We start from the raw sequence: 13,911 nt of genomic DNA, 5'->3' as shown, positions 1-13,911 counted from the left end.
CTTGGCTGAAAGACTGTATAGAAGGTTTTCGTTTAACCTTAAAATCTAACGACTCTTCTTCGTAAATAATTATATCTTGTAATTCCTTTTTGGGTTTTAAATCAATTTTAAATAACTCCTCAGTTCCTTCATCCACATTATAAGACGACGAACTTTGTTTAGGTTTTACTTTAAATTCTACAGTTTCAGAGAATTCATCGTTCAACATCCGAGGCTTCTCTAGTGTTTTTTTAAATGTATACACATCATCAGTCTCATCTACTTCTATCGGTTTTTCTAATTTTTTCTTCGGACGTTTAACTATAACAGAAGCTTCATCGGGAGATTTCTCTTTAGATTGATCTTTAAGAGAAGGTTTACGTTTAGATTTTAATTTGACCTCAATTTCCTCTATGGGTTGTTCTTCTTCTTTAACAATAGTTATCTCATCTGCCGCTTCTTCTTTTTTAAATGAGGGTTTACGTTTAGGTTCAATTTTCACATCAACCGTTTCAGATATCTGTTGAATTTCTTCTGGTTTATCTTTTATTTCTTTAATAGTAAATTCTTCTTCAGTTGGTTCTTGTTCTTGTGGCACTTCTTCTTTTTTCTTTGGTCGTTTAACAACAAAAGAACTTTCTTCGGGTGACTGCTCTTTAGTTTCTTTCTTAAGAGAAGGTTTACGTTTAGGTTTTAGTTTGACCTCAACTTCCTCTGAGGGCTGTTCTTCTTCTTGTACGATAGTTTCGACTTTTTTAATAGTTATCTCATCTGCAGCTTCTTCATTTTTAATTGATGGTTTACGTTTAGTTTCTATTTTCACATCAACCGTTTCAGATATCTGTTGAATTTCTTCTGGTTTATCTTTTATTTCTTTAATAGTAAATTCTTCTTCAGTTGGTTCTTGTTCTTGTGGCACTTCTTCTTTTTTCTTTGGTCGTTTAACAACAAAAGAACTTTCTTCGGGTGACTGCTCTTTAGTTTCTTTCTTAAGAGAAGGTTTACGTTTAGGTTTTAGTTTGACCTCAACTTCCTCTGAGGGCTGTTCTTCTTCTTGTACGATAGTTTCGACTTTTTTAATAGTTATCTCATCTGCAGCTTCTTCATTTTTAATTGATGGTTTACGTTTAGTTTCTATTTTCACATCAACCGTTTCAGATATCTGTTGAATTTCTTCTGGTTTATCTTTTATTTCTTTAATAGTAAATTCTTCTTCAGTTGGTTCTTGTTCTTGTGGCACTTCTTCTTTTTTCTTTGGTCGTTTAACAACAAAAGAACTTTCTTCGGGTGACTGCTCTTTAGTTTCTTTCTTAAGAGAAGGTTTTCGTTTAGGTTTTAGTTTGACCTCAACTTCCTCTGAGGGTTGTTCTTCTTCTTGTACGATAGTTTCGACTTTTTTAATAGTTATCTCATCTGCAGCTTCTTCATTTTTAATTGATGGTTTACGTTTAGTTTCTATTTTCACATCAACCGTTTCAGATATCTGTTGAATTTCTTCTGGTTTATCTTTTATTTCTTTAATAGTAAATTCTTCTTCAGTTGGTTCTTGTTCTTGTGGCACTTCTTCTTTTTTCTTTGGTCGTTTAACAACAAAAGAACTTTCTTCGGGTGACTGCTCTTTAGTTTCTTTCTTAAGAGAAGGTTTTCGTTTAGGTTTTAGTTTGACCTCAACTTCCTCTGAGGGTTGTTCTTCTTCTTGTACGATAGTTTCGACTTTTTTAATAGTTATCTCATCTGCAGCTTCTTCATTTTTAATTGATGGTTTACGTTTAGTTTCTATTTTCACATCAACCGTTTCAGATATCTGTTGAATTTCTTCTGGTTTATCTTTTATTTCTTTAATAGTAAATTCTTCTTCAGTTGGTTCTTGTTCTTGTGGCACTTCTTCTTTTTTCTTTGGTCGTTTAACAACAAAAGAACTTTCTTCGGGTGACTGCTCTTTAGTTTCTTTCTTAAGAGAAGGTTTACGTTTAGGTTTTAGTTTGACCTCAACTTCCTCTGAGGGCTGTTCTTCTTCTTGTACGATAGTTTCGACTTTTTTAATAGTTATCTCATCTGCAGCTTCTTCATTTTTAATTGATGGTTTACGTTTAGTTTCTATTTTCACATCAACCGTTTCAGATATCTGTTGAATTTCTTCTGGTTTATCTTTTATTTCTTTAATAGTAAATTCTTCTTCAGTTGGTTCTTGTTCTTGTGGCACTTCTTCTTTTTTCTTTGGTCGTTTAACAACAAAAGAACTTTCTTCGGGTGACTGCTCTTTAGTTTCTTTCTTAAGAGAAGGTTTACGTTTAGGTTTTAGTTTGACCTCAACTTCCTCTGAGGGCTGTTCTTCTTCTTGTACGATAGTTTCGTTTTTTTTAATAGTTATCTCATCTGCAGCTTCTTCATTTTTAATTGATGGTTTACGTTTAGTTTCTATTTTCACATCAACCGTTTCAGATATCTGTTGAATTTCTTCTGGTTTATCTTTTATTTCTTTAATAATAAAGACTTCTTCAGTTGGTTCTTGTTCTTGTGGTACTGCCTCTTTTTTCTTTGGGCGTTTAACTACAACAGAACTTTCTTCAGGTGATTTCTCTTTAATTTCCTTTTTAAGAGAAGGTTTTCGTTTGGGTTTTAATTTAACCTCAACTTCCTCTGAGGGTTGTACTTCTTCTTGTGCGATAGTTTCAACTTTTTCAATAGTTATCTCATCTACAGCTTCCTCTTTTTTAATTGATGGTTTACGTTTAGTTTCTATTTTCACATCAACCGTTTCAGATATCTGTTGAATTTCTTCTGGTTTATCTTTTAATTCTTTAATAATAAAGACTTCTTCAGTTGGTTCTTGTTCTTGTGGTACTGTCTCTTTTTTCTTTGGGCGTTTAACTACAACAGAACTTTCTTCAGGTGATTTTTCTTTAATTTCCTTTTTAAGAGAAGGTTTTCGTTTGGGTTTTAATTTAACCTCAACTTCCTCTGAGGGCTGTTCTTCTTGTACGATAGTTTCAACTTTTTCAATGGTTATCTCATCTGCAGCTTCTTCATTTTTAATCGATGGTTTACGTTTAGGTTCTATTTTCACATCAACCGTTTCAGATATTGGTTGAATTTCTTCTGGTTTATTTTTTATTTCTTTAATAGAAATAATTTCTTCAGTTGGTTCTTGTTCTTGTGGTACTGCCTCTTTTTTCTTTGGTCGTCTAACTACAACAGAACTTTCTTCGGGTGATTTCTCTTTAATTTCTTTTTTAAGAGAAGGTTTTCGTTTGGGTTTTAATTTAACCTCAACTTCCTCTGAGGGCTGTTCTTCTTGTACGATAGTTTCAACTTTTTCAATGGTTATCTCATCTGCAGCTTCTTCATTTTTAATCGATGGTTTACGTTTAGGTTCTATTTTCACATCAACCGTTTCAGATATCGGTTGAATTTCTTCTGGTTTTTCTTTTATTTCTTTAATAGAAATAATTTTTTCAGTTGGTTCTTGTTCTTGTGGTACTGCCTCTTTTTTCTTTGGTCGTTTAACTACAACAGAACTTTCTTCGGGTGATTTCTCTTTAATTTCCTTTTTAAGAGAAGGTTTTCGTTTGGGTTTTAATTTAACCTCAACTTCCTCTAAGGGCAGTTCTTCTTGTACGATAGTTTCAACTTTTTCAATAGTTATCTCATCTGCAGCTTCTTCATTTTTAATCGATGGTTTACGTTTAGGTTCTATTTGCACATCAACTGTTTCAGATATCGGTTGAATTTCTTCTGGTTTATCTTTTATTTCTTTAATAGAAATAACTTCTTCAGTTGGTTCTTGTGGCTTTTCTTCTTTTTTCTTTAGTCGTTTAACTACAATAGAACTTTCTTCCGGTTTCTTAAGGGAAGGTTTACTTTGATGTTTAATTTTGATTTCAATTTCCTCTAAAGGCTGTTCCTCTTCTGATACTATAGGTTTGACTTTTTTGGAAGTTATCTCAACTGTTGCTTCTTCTTTTTTAATTGATTGTTTACGTATAGGTTCAACTTTTACATCTGGTATAACAGATATACTTTGATCATCGTGTAATATCTCTGTTGAAGGTTTATCTATAGTACATTCTTCAATTATTATAGGTTCTCCAATTATTTCTTGTGGAAATTCATCTGCAGAATTACGTATTTCTTCTGTATGTACATAAGGTTTTTCAAGATCTTCTTCATTATTTTGATTAATTCCAATTTCATTAATAGTTAAAGATTGTTCAGGAGATTCCACTGTTGACTTTCTATGTAATTTTACGTTGCCTGTCATAGAAATTTCTTCCTCTTCATAAGTGTGAGCTTTTATGCTAAATTCTTGTTCTATAACTTCTTTAGGCTTGGACTGTTTTGGAATATAAGTAACATTAACAACTTCTTCTTCATCAGTTAATGACATTCTTTTTCTTGGTTTCAAAGTCATAAAAGCTTCTTTTATATCTACTTCATTAAAAGTAGGTGTTTGAATGTTATCGATAACTTTGGTTTGTTCAATTAATGAAGTATCCACAAGATTTGTTACAGGTATACTTTCAGTTGAATTTAAGGAAAATTCGATGTTTTCGTCAATAAAATCTTCTTTTAAACTATCAGTACTTGGTTCATCTGAAATTAACAATAAACAAATTTCAGAATTCATGATAATATTAAAAGAGAAGTTAATTGGTTAGTAAAAATTAAATTAAATATGATAAAATGAAATTGTGACATAGAAGGTGTATAGGCAAATTAAAATAATTATAAATATAGAATAGTAAAAAGAATACTTATTTAAAATACCTAACGAAAGTAAAAAAACCTACACAAATAATGTTATTAAAATAAAAATTTATAAATCACAATAAAGAAAATTAATTTGAAGGAAAATTTTTAAAACTAAAAAAAATAATAATATATATATTTGTAAAGAAGGAGACAAAATATAAACAAATTTATAATTGATTAGATCCAAAAGTAAACATAAATAATTAAAATAAAAGAATAATGTTATAATCAGACATACATAGTGTAAAACAATAAAACAAAATAAAAACATTCACGGTATGAATCAGATAAACCAATTTGTGCATATTTAAAAATATACAATACCTGACTTGTGATTGTCTGAAATATAAACCGGTGATGTAGAATGTATATCATCATGTGGTACTTTATCATTTGTGAGTGATGTGTCATCATAAAAACATGTAATGGGCTTTTGAGAAGGATGAAAATCAGAAGTATAAGAAGGATTTTTTACATAATGAGTATGTAAATCAGGTGATGGTTTAGTTTCCTCGTCAACAATCTCTGTTATCTCTGGTTTAGATTCAATAACCTCTACGTTTTCAACACCGTCCTTTACCGTTTTAATTGTTTTCTTTTTAGTAACCTTCTTCTTACCACCCTCAATAACAGTCGTCGTTTTAATATCGACAGATGTAGCCTCGTCTGCAATAAGGGTAGCTTCTTCGGGTTTAAGAGATTCGATTTCGGGTAATGGTTTAGTTTCCTCGTCAACAATCTCTGTTATCTCTGGTTTAGATTCAATAACCTCTACGTTTTCAACACCGCCCTTTACCGTTTTAATTGTTTTCTTTTTAGTAACCTTCTTCTTACCACCCTCAATAACAGTCGTCGTTTTAATATCGACAGATGTAGCCTCGTCTGGAATTAGGGTAGCTTCTTCGGGTTTAAGAGATTCGATTTCAGGTAATGGTTTAGTTTCCTCGTCAACAATCTCTGTTATCTCTGGTTTAGATTCAATAACCTCTACGTTTTCAACACTGTCCTTTACCGTTTTAATTGTTTTCTTTTTAGTAACCTTCTTCTTACCACCCTCAATAACAGTCGTCGTTTTAATATCGACGGAAGTAGCCTCATCTGGAATAAGGGTAGCTTCTTTGGGTTTAAGAGATTCGATTTCGGGTAATGGTTTAGTTTCCTCGTCAACAATCTCTGTTATCTCTGGTGTGGATTCAATAACCTCTACGTTTTCAACACCGTCCTTTACCGTTTTAAATGTTTTCTTTTTAGTAACCTTCTTCTTACCACCCTCAATAACAGTCGTCGTTTTAATATCGACAGATGTAGCCTCGTCTGGAATAAGGGTAGCTTCTTCGGGTTTAAGAGATTCGATTTCGGGTAATGGTTTAGTATCCTCGTCATCAATCTCTGTTATCTCTGGTGTGGATTCAATAACCTCTACGTTTTCAACACCGTCCTTTACCGTTTTAATTGTTTTCTTTTTAGTAACCTTCTTCTTACCACCCTCAATAACAGTCGTCGTTTTAATATCGACGGATGTAGCCTCGTCTGGAATAAGGGTAGCTTCTTCGGGTTTTAGAGATTCGATTTCGGGTAATGGTTTAGTTTCCTCGTCGACCATCTCTGTTATCTCTGGTGTGGATTCAATAACCTCTACGTTTTCAACACCGTCCTTTACCGTTTTAATTGTTTTCTTTTTAGTAACCTTCTTCTTACCACCCTCAATAACAGTCGTCGTTTTAATATCGACAGATGTAGCCTCGTCTGGAATAAGGGTAGCTTCTTCGGGTTTAAGAGATTCGATTTCGGGTAATGGTTTAGTTTCCTCGTCAACAATCTCTGTTATCTCTGGTGTGGATTCAATAACCTCTACGTTTTCAACACCGTCCTTTACCGTTTTAATTGTTTTCTTTTTAGTAACCTTCTTCTTACCACCCTCAATAACAGTCGTCGTTTTAATATCGACAGATGTAGCCTCGTCTGCAATAAGAGTAGCTTCTTCGGGTTTAAGAGATTCGATTTCGGGTAATGGTTTAGTTTCCTCGTCAACAATCTCTGTTATCTCTGGTTTAGATTCAATAACCTCTACGTTTTCAACACCGTCCTTTACCGTTTTAATTGTTTTCTTTTTAGTAACCTTCTTCTTACCACCCTCAATAACAGTCGTCGATTTAATATCGACAGATGTAGTCTCATCTGGAATAAGGGTAGCTTCTTCGGGTTTAAGAGCTTCGATTTCGGGTAATGGTTTAGTATCCTCGTCATCAATCTCTGTTATCTCTGGTGTGGATTCAATAACCTCTACGTTTTCAACACCGTCCTTTACCGTTTTAATTGTTTTCTTTTTAGTAACCTTCTTCTTACCACCCTCAATAACAGTCGTCGTTTTAATATCGACAGATGTAGCCTCGTCTGCAATAAGGGTAGCTTCTTCGGGTTTAAGAGATTCGATTTCGGGTAATGGTTTAGTTTCCTCGTCAACAATCTCTGTTATCTCTGGTGTGGATTCAATAACCTCTACGTTTTCAACACCGGCCTTTACCGTTTTAATTGTTTTCTTTTTAGTAACCTTCTTCTTACCACCCTCAATAACAGTCGTCGTTTTAATATCGACAGATGTAGCCTCCTCTGGAATAAGGGTAGCTTCTTCGGGTTTAAGAGATTCGATTTCGTGTAATGGTTTAGTTTCCTCGTCAACAATCTCTGTTATCTCTGGTGTGGATTCAATAACCTCTACGTTTTCAACACCGTCCTTTACCGTTTTAATTGTTTTCTTTTTAGTAACCTTCTTCTTACCACCCTCAATAACAGTCGTCGTTTTAATATCGACAGATGTAGCCTCGTCTGCAATAAGGGTAGCTTCATCGGGTTTAAGAGATTCGATTTCGGGTAATGGTTTAGTTTCCTCGTCAACAATCTCTGTTATCTCTGGTTTAGATTCAATAACCTCTACGCTTTCAACACCGTCCTTTACCGTTTTAATTGTTTTCTTTTTAATAACCTTCTTCTTACCACCCTCAATAACAGTCGTCGTTTTAATATCGACGGAAGTAGCCTCATCTGGAATAAGGGTAGCTTCTTCGGGTTTAATAGATTCGATTTCGGGTAATGGTTTAGTTTCCTCGTCAACAATCTCTGTTATCTCTGGTGTGGATTCAATAACCTCTACGTTTTCAACACTGTCCTTTACCGTTTTAATTGTTTTCTTTTTAGTAACCTTCTTCTTACCACCCTCAATAACAGTCGTCGTTTTAATATCGACGGAAGTAGCCTCGTCTGGAATAAGGGTAGCTTCTTCGGGTTTAAGAGATTCGATTTCGGGTAATGGTTTAGTTTCCTCGTCAACAATCTCTGTTATCTCTGGTTTAGATTCAATAACCTCTACGTTTTCAACACCGTCCTTTACCGTTTTAATTGTTTTCTTTTTAGTAACCTTCTTCTTACCACCCTCAATAACAGTCGTCGTTTTAATATCGACGGAAGTAGCCTCATCTGGAATAAGGGTAGCTTCTTCGGGTTTAATAGATTCGATTTCGGGTAATGGTTTAGTTTCCTCGTCAACAATCTCTGTTATCTCTGGTGTGGATTCAATAACCTCTACGTTTTCAACACCGTCCTTTACCGTTTTAATTGTTTTCTTTTTAGTAACCTTCTTCTTACCACCCTCAATAACAGTCGTCGTTTTAATATCGACGGAAGTAGCCTCATCTGGAATAAGGGTAGCTTCTTCGGGTTTAATAGATTCGATTTCGGGTAATGGTTTAGTTTCCTCGTCAACAATCTCTGTTATCTCTGGTGTGGATTCAATAACCTCTACGCTTTCAACACCGTCCTTTACCGTTTTAATTGTTTTCTTTTTAGTAACCTTCTTCTTACCACCCTCAATAACAGTCGTCGTTTTAATATCGACAGATGTAGCCTCGTCTGGAATAAGGGTAGCTTCTTCGGGTTTAAGAGATTCGATTTCGGGTAATGGTTTAGTTTCCTCGTCAACAATCTCTGTTATCTCTGGTTTAGATTCAATAACCTCTACGCTTTCAACACCGTCCTTTACCGTTTTAATTGTTTTCTTTTTAGTAACCTTCTTCTTACCACCCTCAATAACAGTCGTCGTTTTAATATCGACAGATGTAGCCTCGTCTGGAATAAGGGTAGCTTCTTCGGGTTTAAGAGATTCGATTTCGGGTAATGGTTTAGTTTCCTCGTCAACAATCTCTGTTATCTCTGGTTTAGATTCAATAACCTCTACGCTTTCAACACCGTCCTTTACCGTTTTAATTGTTTTCTTTTTAGTAACCTTCTTCTTACCACCCTCAATAACAGTCGTCGTTTTAATATCGACAGATGTAGCCTCGTCTGGAATAAGGGTAGCTTCTTCGGGTTTAAGAGATTCGATTTCGGGTAATGGTTTAGTTTCCTCGTCAACAATCTCTGTTATCTCTGGTGTGGATTCAATAACCTCTACGTTTTCAACACCGTCCTTTACCGTTTTAATTGTTTTCTTTTTAGTAACCTTCTTCTTACCACCCTCAATAACAGTCGTCGTTTTAATATCGACAGATGTAGCCTCGTCTGGAATAAGGGTAGCTTCTTCGGGTTTAAGAGATTCGATTTCGGGTAATGGTTTAGTTTCCTCGTCAACAATCTCTGTTATCTCTGGTGTGGATTCAATAACCTCTACGTTTTCAACACCGTCCTTTACCGTTTTAATTGTTTTCTTTTTAGTAACCTTCTTCTTACCACCCTCAATAACAGTCGTCGTTTTAATATCGACGGAAGTAGCCTCATCTGGAATAAGGGTAGCTTCTTCGGGTTTAATAGATTCGATTTCGGGTAATGGTTTAGTTTCCTCGTCAACAATCTCTGTTATCTCTGGTGTGGATTCAATAACCTCTACGTTTTCAACACCGTCCTTTACCGTTTTAATTGTTTTCTTTTTAGTAACCTTCTTCTTACCACCCTCAATAACAGTCGTCGTTTTAATATCGACAGATGTAGCCTCGTCTGGAATAAGGGTAGCTTCTTCGGGTTTAAGAGATTCGATTTCGGGTAATGGTTTAGTTTCCTCGTCAACAATCTCTGTTATCTCTGGTGTGGATTCAATAACCTCTACGTTTTCAACACCGTCCTTTACCGTTTTAATTGTTTTCTTTTTAGTAACCTTCTTCTTACCACCCTCAATAACAGTCGTCGTTTTAATATCGACAGATGTAGCCTCGTCTGCAATAAGGGTAGCTTCTTCGGGTTTAAGAGATTCGATTTCGGGTAATGGTTTAGTTTCCTCGTCAACAATCTCTGTTATCTCTGGTGTGGATTCAATAACCTCTACGTTTTCAACACCGTCCTTTACCGTTTTAATTGTTTTCTTTTTAGTAACCTTCTTCTTACCACCCTCAATAACAGTCGTCGTTTTAATATCGACAGATGTAGCCTCGTCTGGAATAAGGGTAGCTTCTTCGGGTTTAATAGATTCGATTTCGGGTAATGGTTTAGTTTCCTCGTCAACAATCTCTGTTATCTCTGGTGTGGATTCAATAACCTCTACGTTTTCAACACCGTCCTTTACCGTTTTAATTGTTTTCTTTTTAGTAACCTTCTTCTTACCACCCTCAATAACAGTCGTCGTTTTAATATCGATGGAAGTAGCCTCATCTGGAATAAGGGTAGCTTCTTCGGGTTTAATAGATTCGATTTCGGGTAATGGTTTAGTTTCCTCGTCAACAATCTCTGTTATCTCTGGTGTGGATTCAATAACCTCTACGCTTTCAACACCGTCCTTTACCGTTTTAATTGTTTTCTTTTTAGTAACCTTCTTCTTACCACCCTCAATAACAGTCGTCGTTTTAATATCGACAGATGTAGCCTCGTCTGGAATAAGGGTAGCTTCTTCGGGTTTAAGAGATTCGATTTCGGGTAATGGTTTAGTTTCCTCGTCAACAATCTCTGTTATCTCTGGTTTAGATTCAATAACCTCTACGCTTTCAACACCGTCCTTTACCGTTTTAATTGTTTTCTTTTTAGTAACCTTCTTCTTACCACCCTCAATAACAGTCGTCGTTTTAATATCGACAGATGTAGCCTCGTCTGGAATAAGGGTAGCTTCTTCGGGTTTAAGAGATTTGATTTCGGGTAATGGTTTAGTTTCCTCGTCAACAATCTCTGTTATCTCTGGTTTAGATTCAATAACCTCTACGTTTTCAACACCGTCCTTTACCGTTTTAATTGTTTTCTTTTTAGTAACCTTCTTCTTACCACCCTCAATAACAGTCGTCGTTTTAATATCGACGGATGTAGCCTCGTCTGGAATAAGGGTAGCTTCTGCGGGTTTAAGAGATTCGATTTCGGGTAATGGTTTAGTTTCCTCGTCAACAATCTCTGTTATCTCTGGTTTAGATTCAATAACCTCTACGCTTTCAACACCGTCCTTTACCGTTTTAATTGTTTTCTTTTTAGTAACCTTCTTCTTACCACCCTCAATAACAGTCGTCGTTTTAATATCGACAGATGTAGCCTCGTCTGGAATAAGGGTAGCTTCTTCGGGTTTAAGAGATTCGATTTCGGGTAATGGTTTAGTTTCCTCGTCAACAATCTCTGTTATCTCTGGTTTAGATTCAATAACCTCTACGTTTTCAACACCGTCCTTTACCGTTTTAATTGTTTTCTTTTTAGTAACCTTCTTCTTACCACCCTCAATAACAGTCGTCGTTTTAATATCGACGGAAGTAGCCTCATCTGGAATAAGGGTAGCTTCTTCGGGTTTAATAGATTCGATTTCGGGTAATGGTTTAGTTTCCTCGTCAACAATCTCTGTTATCTCTGGTGTGGATTCAATAACCTCTACGTTTTCAACACCGTCCTTTACCGTTTTAATTGTTTTCTTTTTAGTAACCTTCTTCTTACCACCCTCAATAACAGTCGTCGTTTTAATATCGACAGATGTAGCCTCGTCTGGAATAAGGGTAGCTTCTTCGGGTTTAAGAGATTTGATTTCGGGTAATGGTTTAGTTTCCTCGTCAACAATCTCTGTTATCTCTGGTTTAGATTCAATAACCTCTACGTTTTCAACACCGTCCTTTACCGTTTTAATTGTTTTCTTTTTAGTAACCTTCTTCTTACCACCCTCAATAACAGTCGTCGTTTTAATATCGACGGATGTAGCCTCGTATGGAATAAGGGTAGCTTCTGCGGGTTTAAGAGATTCGATTTCGGGTAATGGTTTAGTTTCCTCGTCAACAATCTCTGTTATCTCTGGTTTAGATTCAATAACCTCTACGCTTTCAACACCGTCCTTTACCGTTTTAATTGTTTTCTTTTTAGTAACCTTCTTCTTACCACCCTCAATAACAGTCGTCGTTTTAATATCGACAGATGTAGCCTCGTCTGCAATAAGGGTAGCTTCTTCGGGTTTAAGAGATTCGATTTCGGGTAATGGTTTAGTTTCCTCGTCAACAATCTCTGTTATCTCTGGTTTAGATTCAATAACCTCTACGTTTTCAACACCGTCCTTTACCGTTTTAATTGTTTTCTTTTTAGTAACCTTCTTCTTACCACCCTCAATAACAGTCGTCGTTTTAATATCGACGGAAGTAGCCTCATCTGGAATAAGGGTAGCTTCTTCGGGTTTAATAGATTCGATTTCGGGTAATGGTTTAGTTTCCTCGTCAACAATCTCTGTTATCTCTGGTGTGGATTCAATAACCTCTACGTTTTCAACACCGTCCTTTACCGTTTTAATTGTTTTCTTTTTAGTAACCTTCTTCTTACCACCCTCAATAACAGTCGTCGTTTTAATATCGACAGATGTAGCCTCGTCTGCAATAAGGGTAGCTTCTTCGGGTTTAAGAGATTCGATTTCGGGTAATGGTTTAGTTTCCTCGTCAACAATCTCTGTTATCTCTGGTGTGGATTCAATAACCTCTACGTTTTCAACACCGTCCTTTACCGTTTTAATTGTTTTCTTTTTAGTAACCTTCTTCTTACCACCCTCAATAACAGTCGTCGTTTTAATATCGACAGATGTAGCCTCGTCTGGAATAAGGGTAGCTTCTTCGGGTTTAAGAGATTTGATTTCGGGTAATGGTTTAGTTTCCTCGTCAACAATCTCTGTTATCTCTGGTTTAGATTCAATAACCTCTACGTTTTCAACACCGTCCTTTACCGTTTTAATTGTTTTCTTTTTAGTAACCTTCTTCTTACCACCCTCAATAACAGTCGTCGTTTTAATATCGACGGATGTAGCCTCGTCTGGAATAAGGGTAGCTTCTTCGGGTTTAATAGATTCGATTTCGGGTAATGGTTTAGTTTCCTCGTCAACAATCTCTGTTATCTCTGGTGTGGATTCAATAACCTCTACGTTTTCAACACCGTCCTTTACCGTTTTAATTGTTTTCTTTTTAGTAACCTTCTTCTTACCACCCTCAATAACAGTCGTCGTTTTAATATCGACAGATGTAGCCTCGTCTGGAATAAGGGTAGCTTCTTCGGGTTTAAGAGATTTGATTTCGGGTAATGGTTTAGTTTCCTCGTCAACAATCTCTGTTATCTCTGGTTTAGATTCAATAACCTCTACGTTTTCAACACCGTCCTTTACCGTTTTAATTGTTTTCTTTTTAGTAACCTTCTTCTTACCACCCTCAATAACAGTCGTCGTTTTAATATCGACGGATGTAGCCTCGTCTGGAATAAGGGTAGCTTCTGCGGGTTTAAGAGATTCGATTTCGGGTAATGGTTTAGTTTCCTCGTCAACAATCTCTGTTATCTCTGGTTTAGATTCAATAACCTCTACGCTTTCAACACCGTCCTTTACCGTTTTAATTGTTTTCTTTTTAGTAACCTTCTTCTTACCACCCTCAATAACAGTCGTCGTTTTAATATCGACAGATGTAGCCTCGTCTGGAATAAGGGTAGCTTCTTCGGGTTTAAGAGATTCGATTTCGGGTAATGGTTTAGTTTCCTCGTCAACAATCTCTGTTATCTCTGGTGTGGATTCAATAACCTCTACGTTTTCAACACCGTCCTTTACCGTTTTAATTGTTTTCTTTTTAGTAACCTTCTTCTTACCACCCTCAATAACAGTCGTCGTTTTAATATCGATAGATGTAGCCTCGTCTGGAATAAGGGTAGCTTCTTCGGGTTTAAGAGATTCGATTTCGGGTAATGGTTTAGTTTCCTCGTCAACAATCTCTGTTATCTCTGGTG

General features: G+C 35.8%; 1 protein-coding gene across 4 annotated transcripts in view; it reads right to left on the bottom strand.

Annotated features, from left to right (window-relative positions):
• Window positions 1-13,911, bottom strand: part of LOC132921874 (titin) — a 107,212-nt gene that overhangs the window by 11,617 nt on the left and 81,684 nt on the right. For all 4 annotated transcript variants that reach the window (XM_060985114.1, XM_060985112.1, XM_060985113.1 and 1 more), the window contains one exon: window positions 1-4,572. In XM_060985114.1, coding sequence (XP_060841097.1) covers window positions 1-4,572 — 4,572 coding nt within the window. The remainder of the gene's footprint in view (window positions 4,573-13,911) is intronic.

This window comes from Rhopalosiphum padi, chromosome 2, assembly GCF_020882245.1.
Source record: "Rhopalosiphum padi isolate XX-2018 chromosome 2, ASM2088224v1, whole genome shotgun sequence".
Lineage (NCBI taxonomy): Eukaryota > Metazoa > Arthropoda > Insecta > Hemiptera > Aphididae > Rhopalosiphum > Rhopalosiphum padi.
The sequence above is the reverse complement of the archived record's forward strand: the minus strand, read 5'-3'. Positions and strand labels throughout refer to the sequence as shown.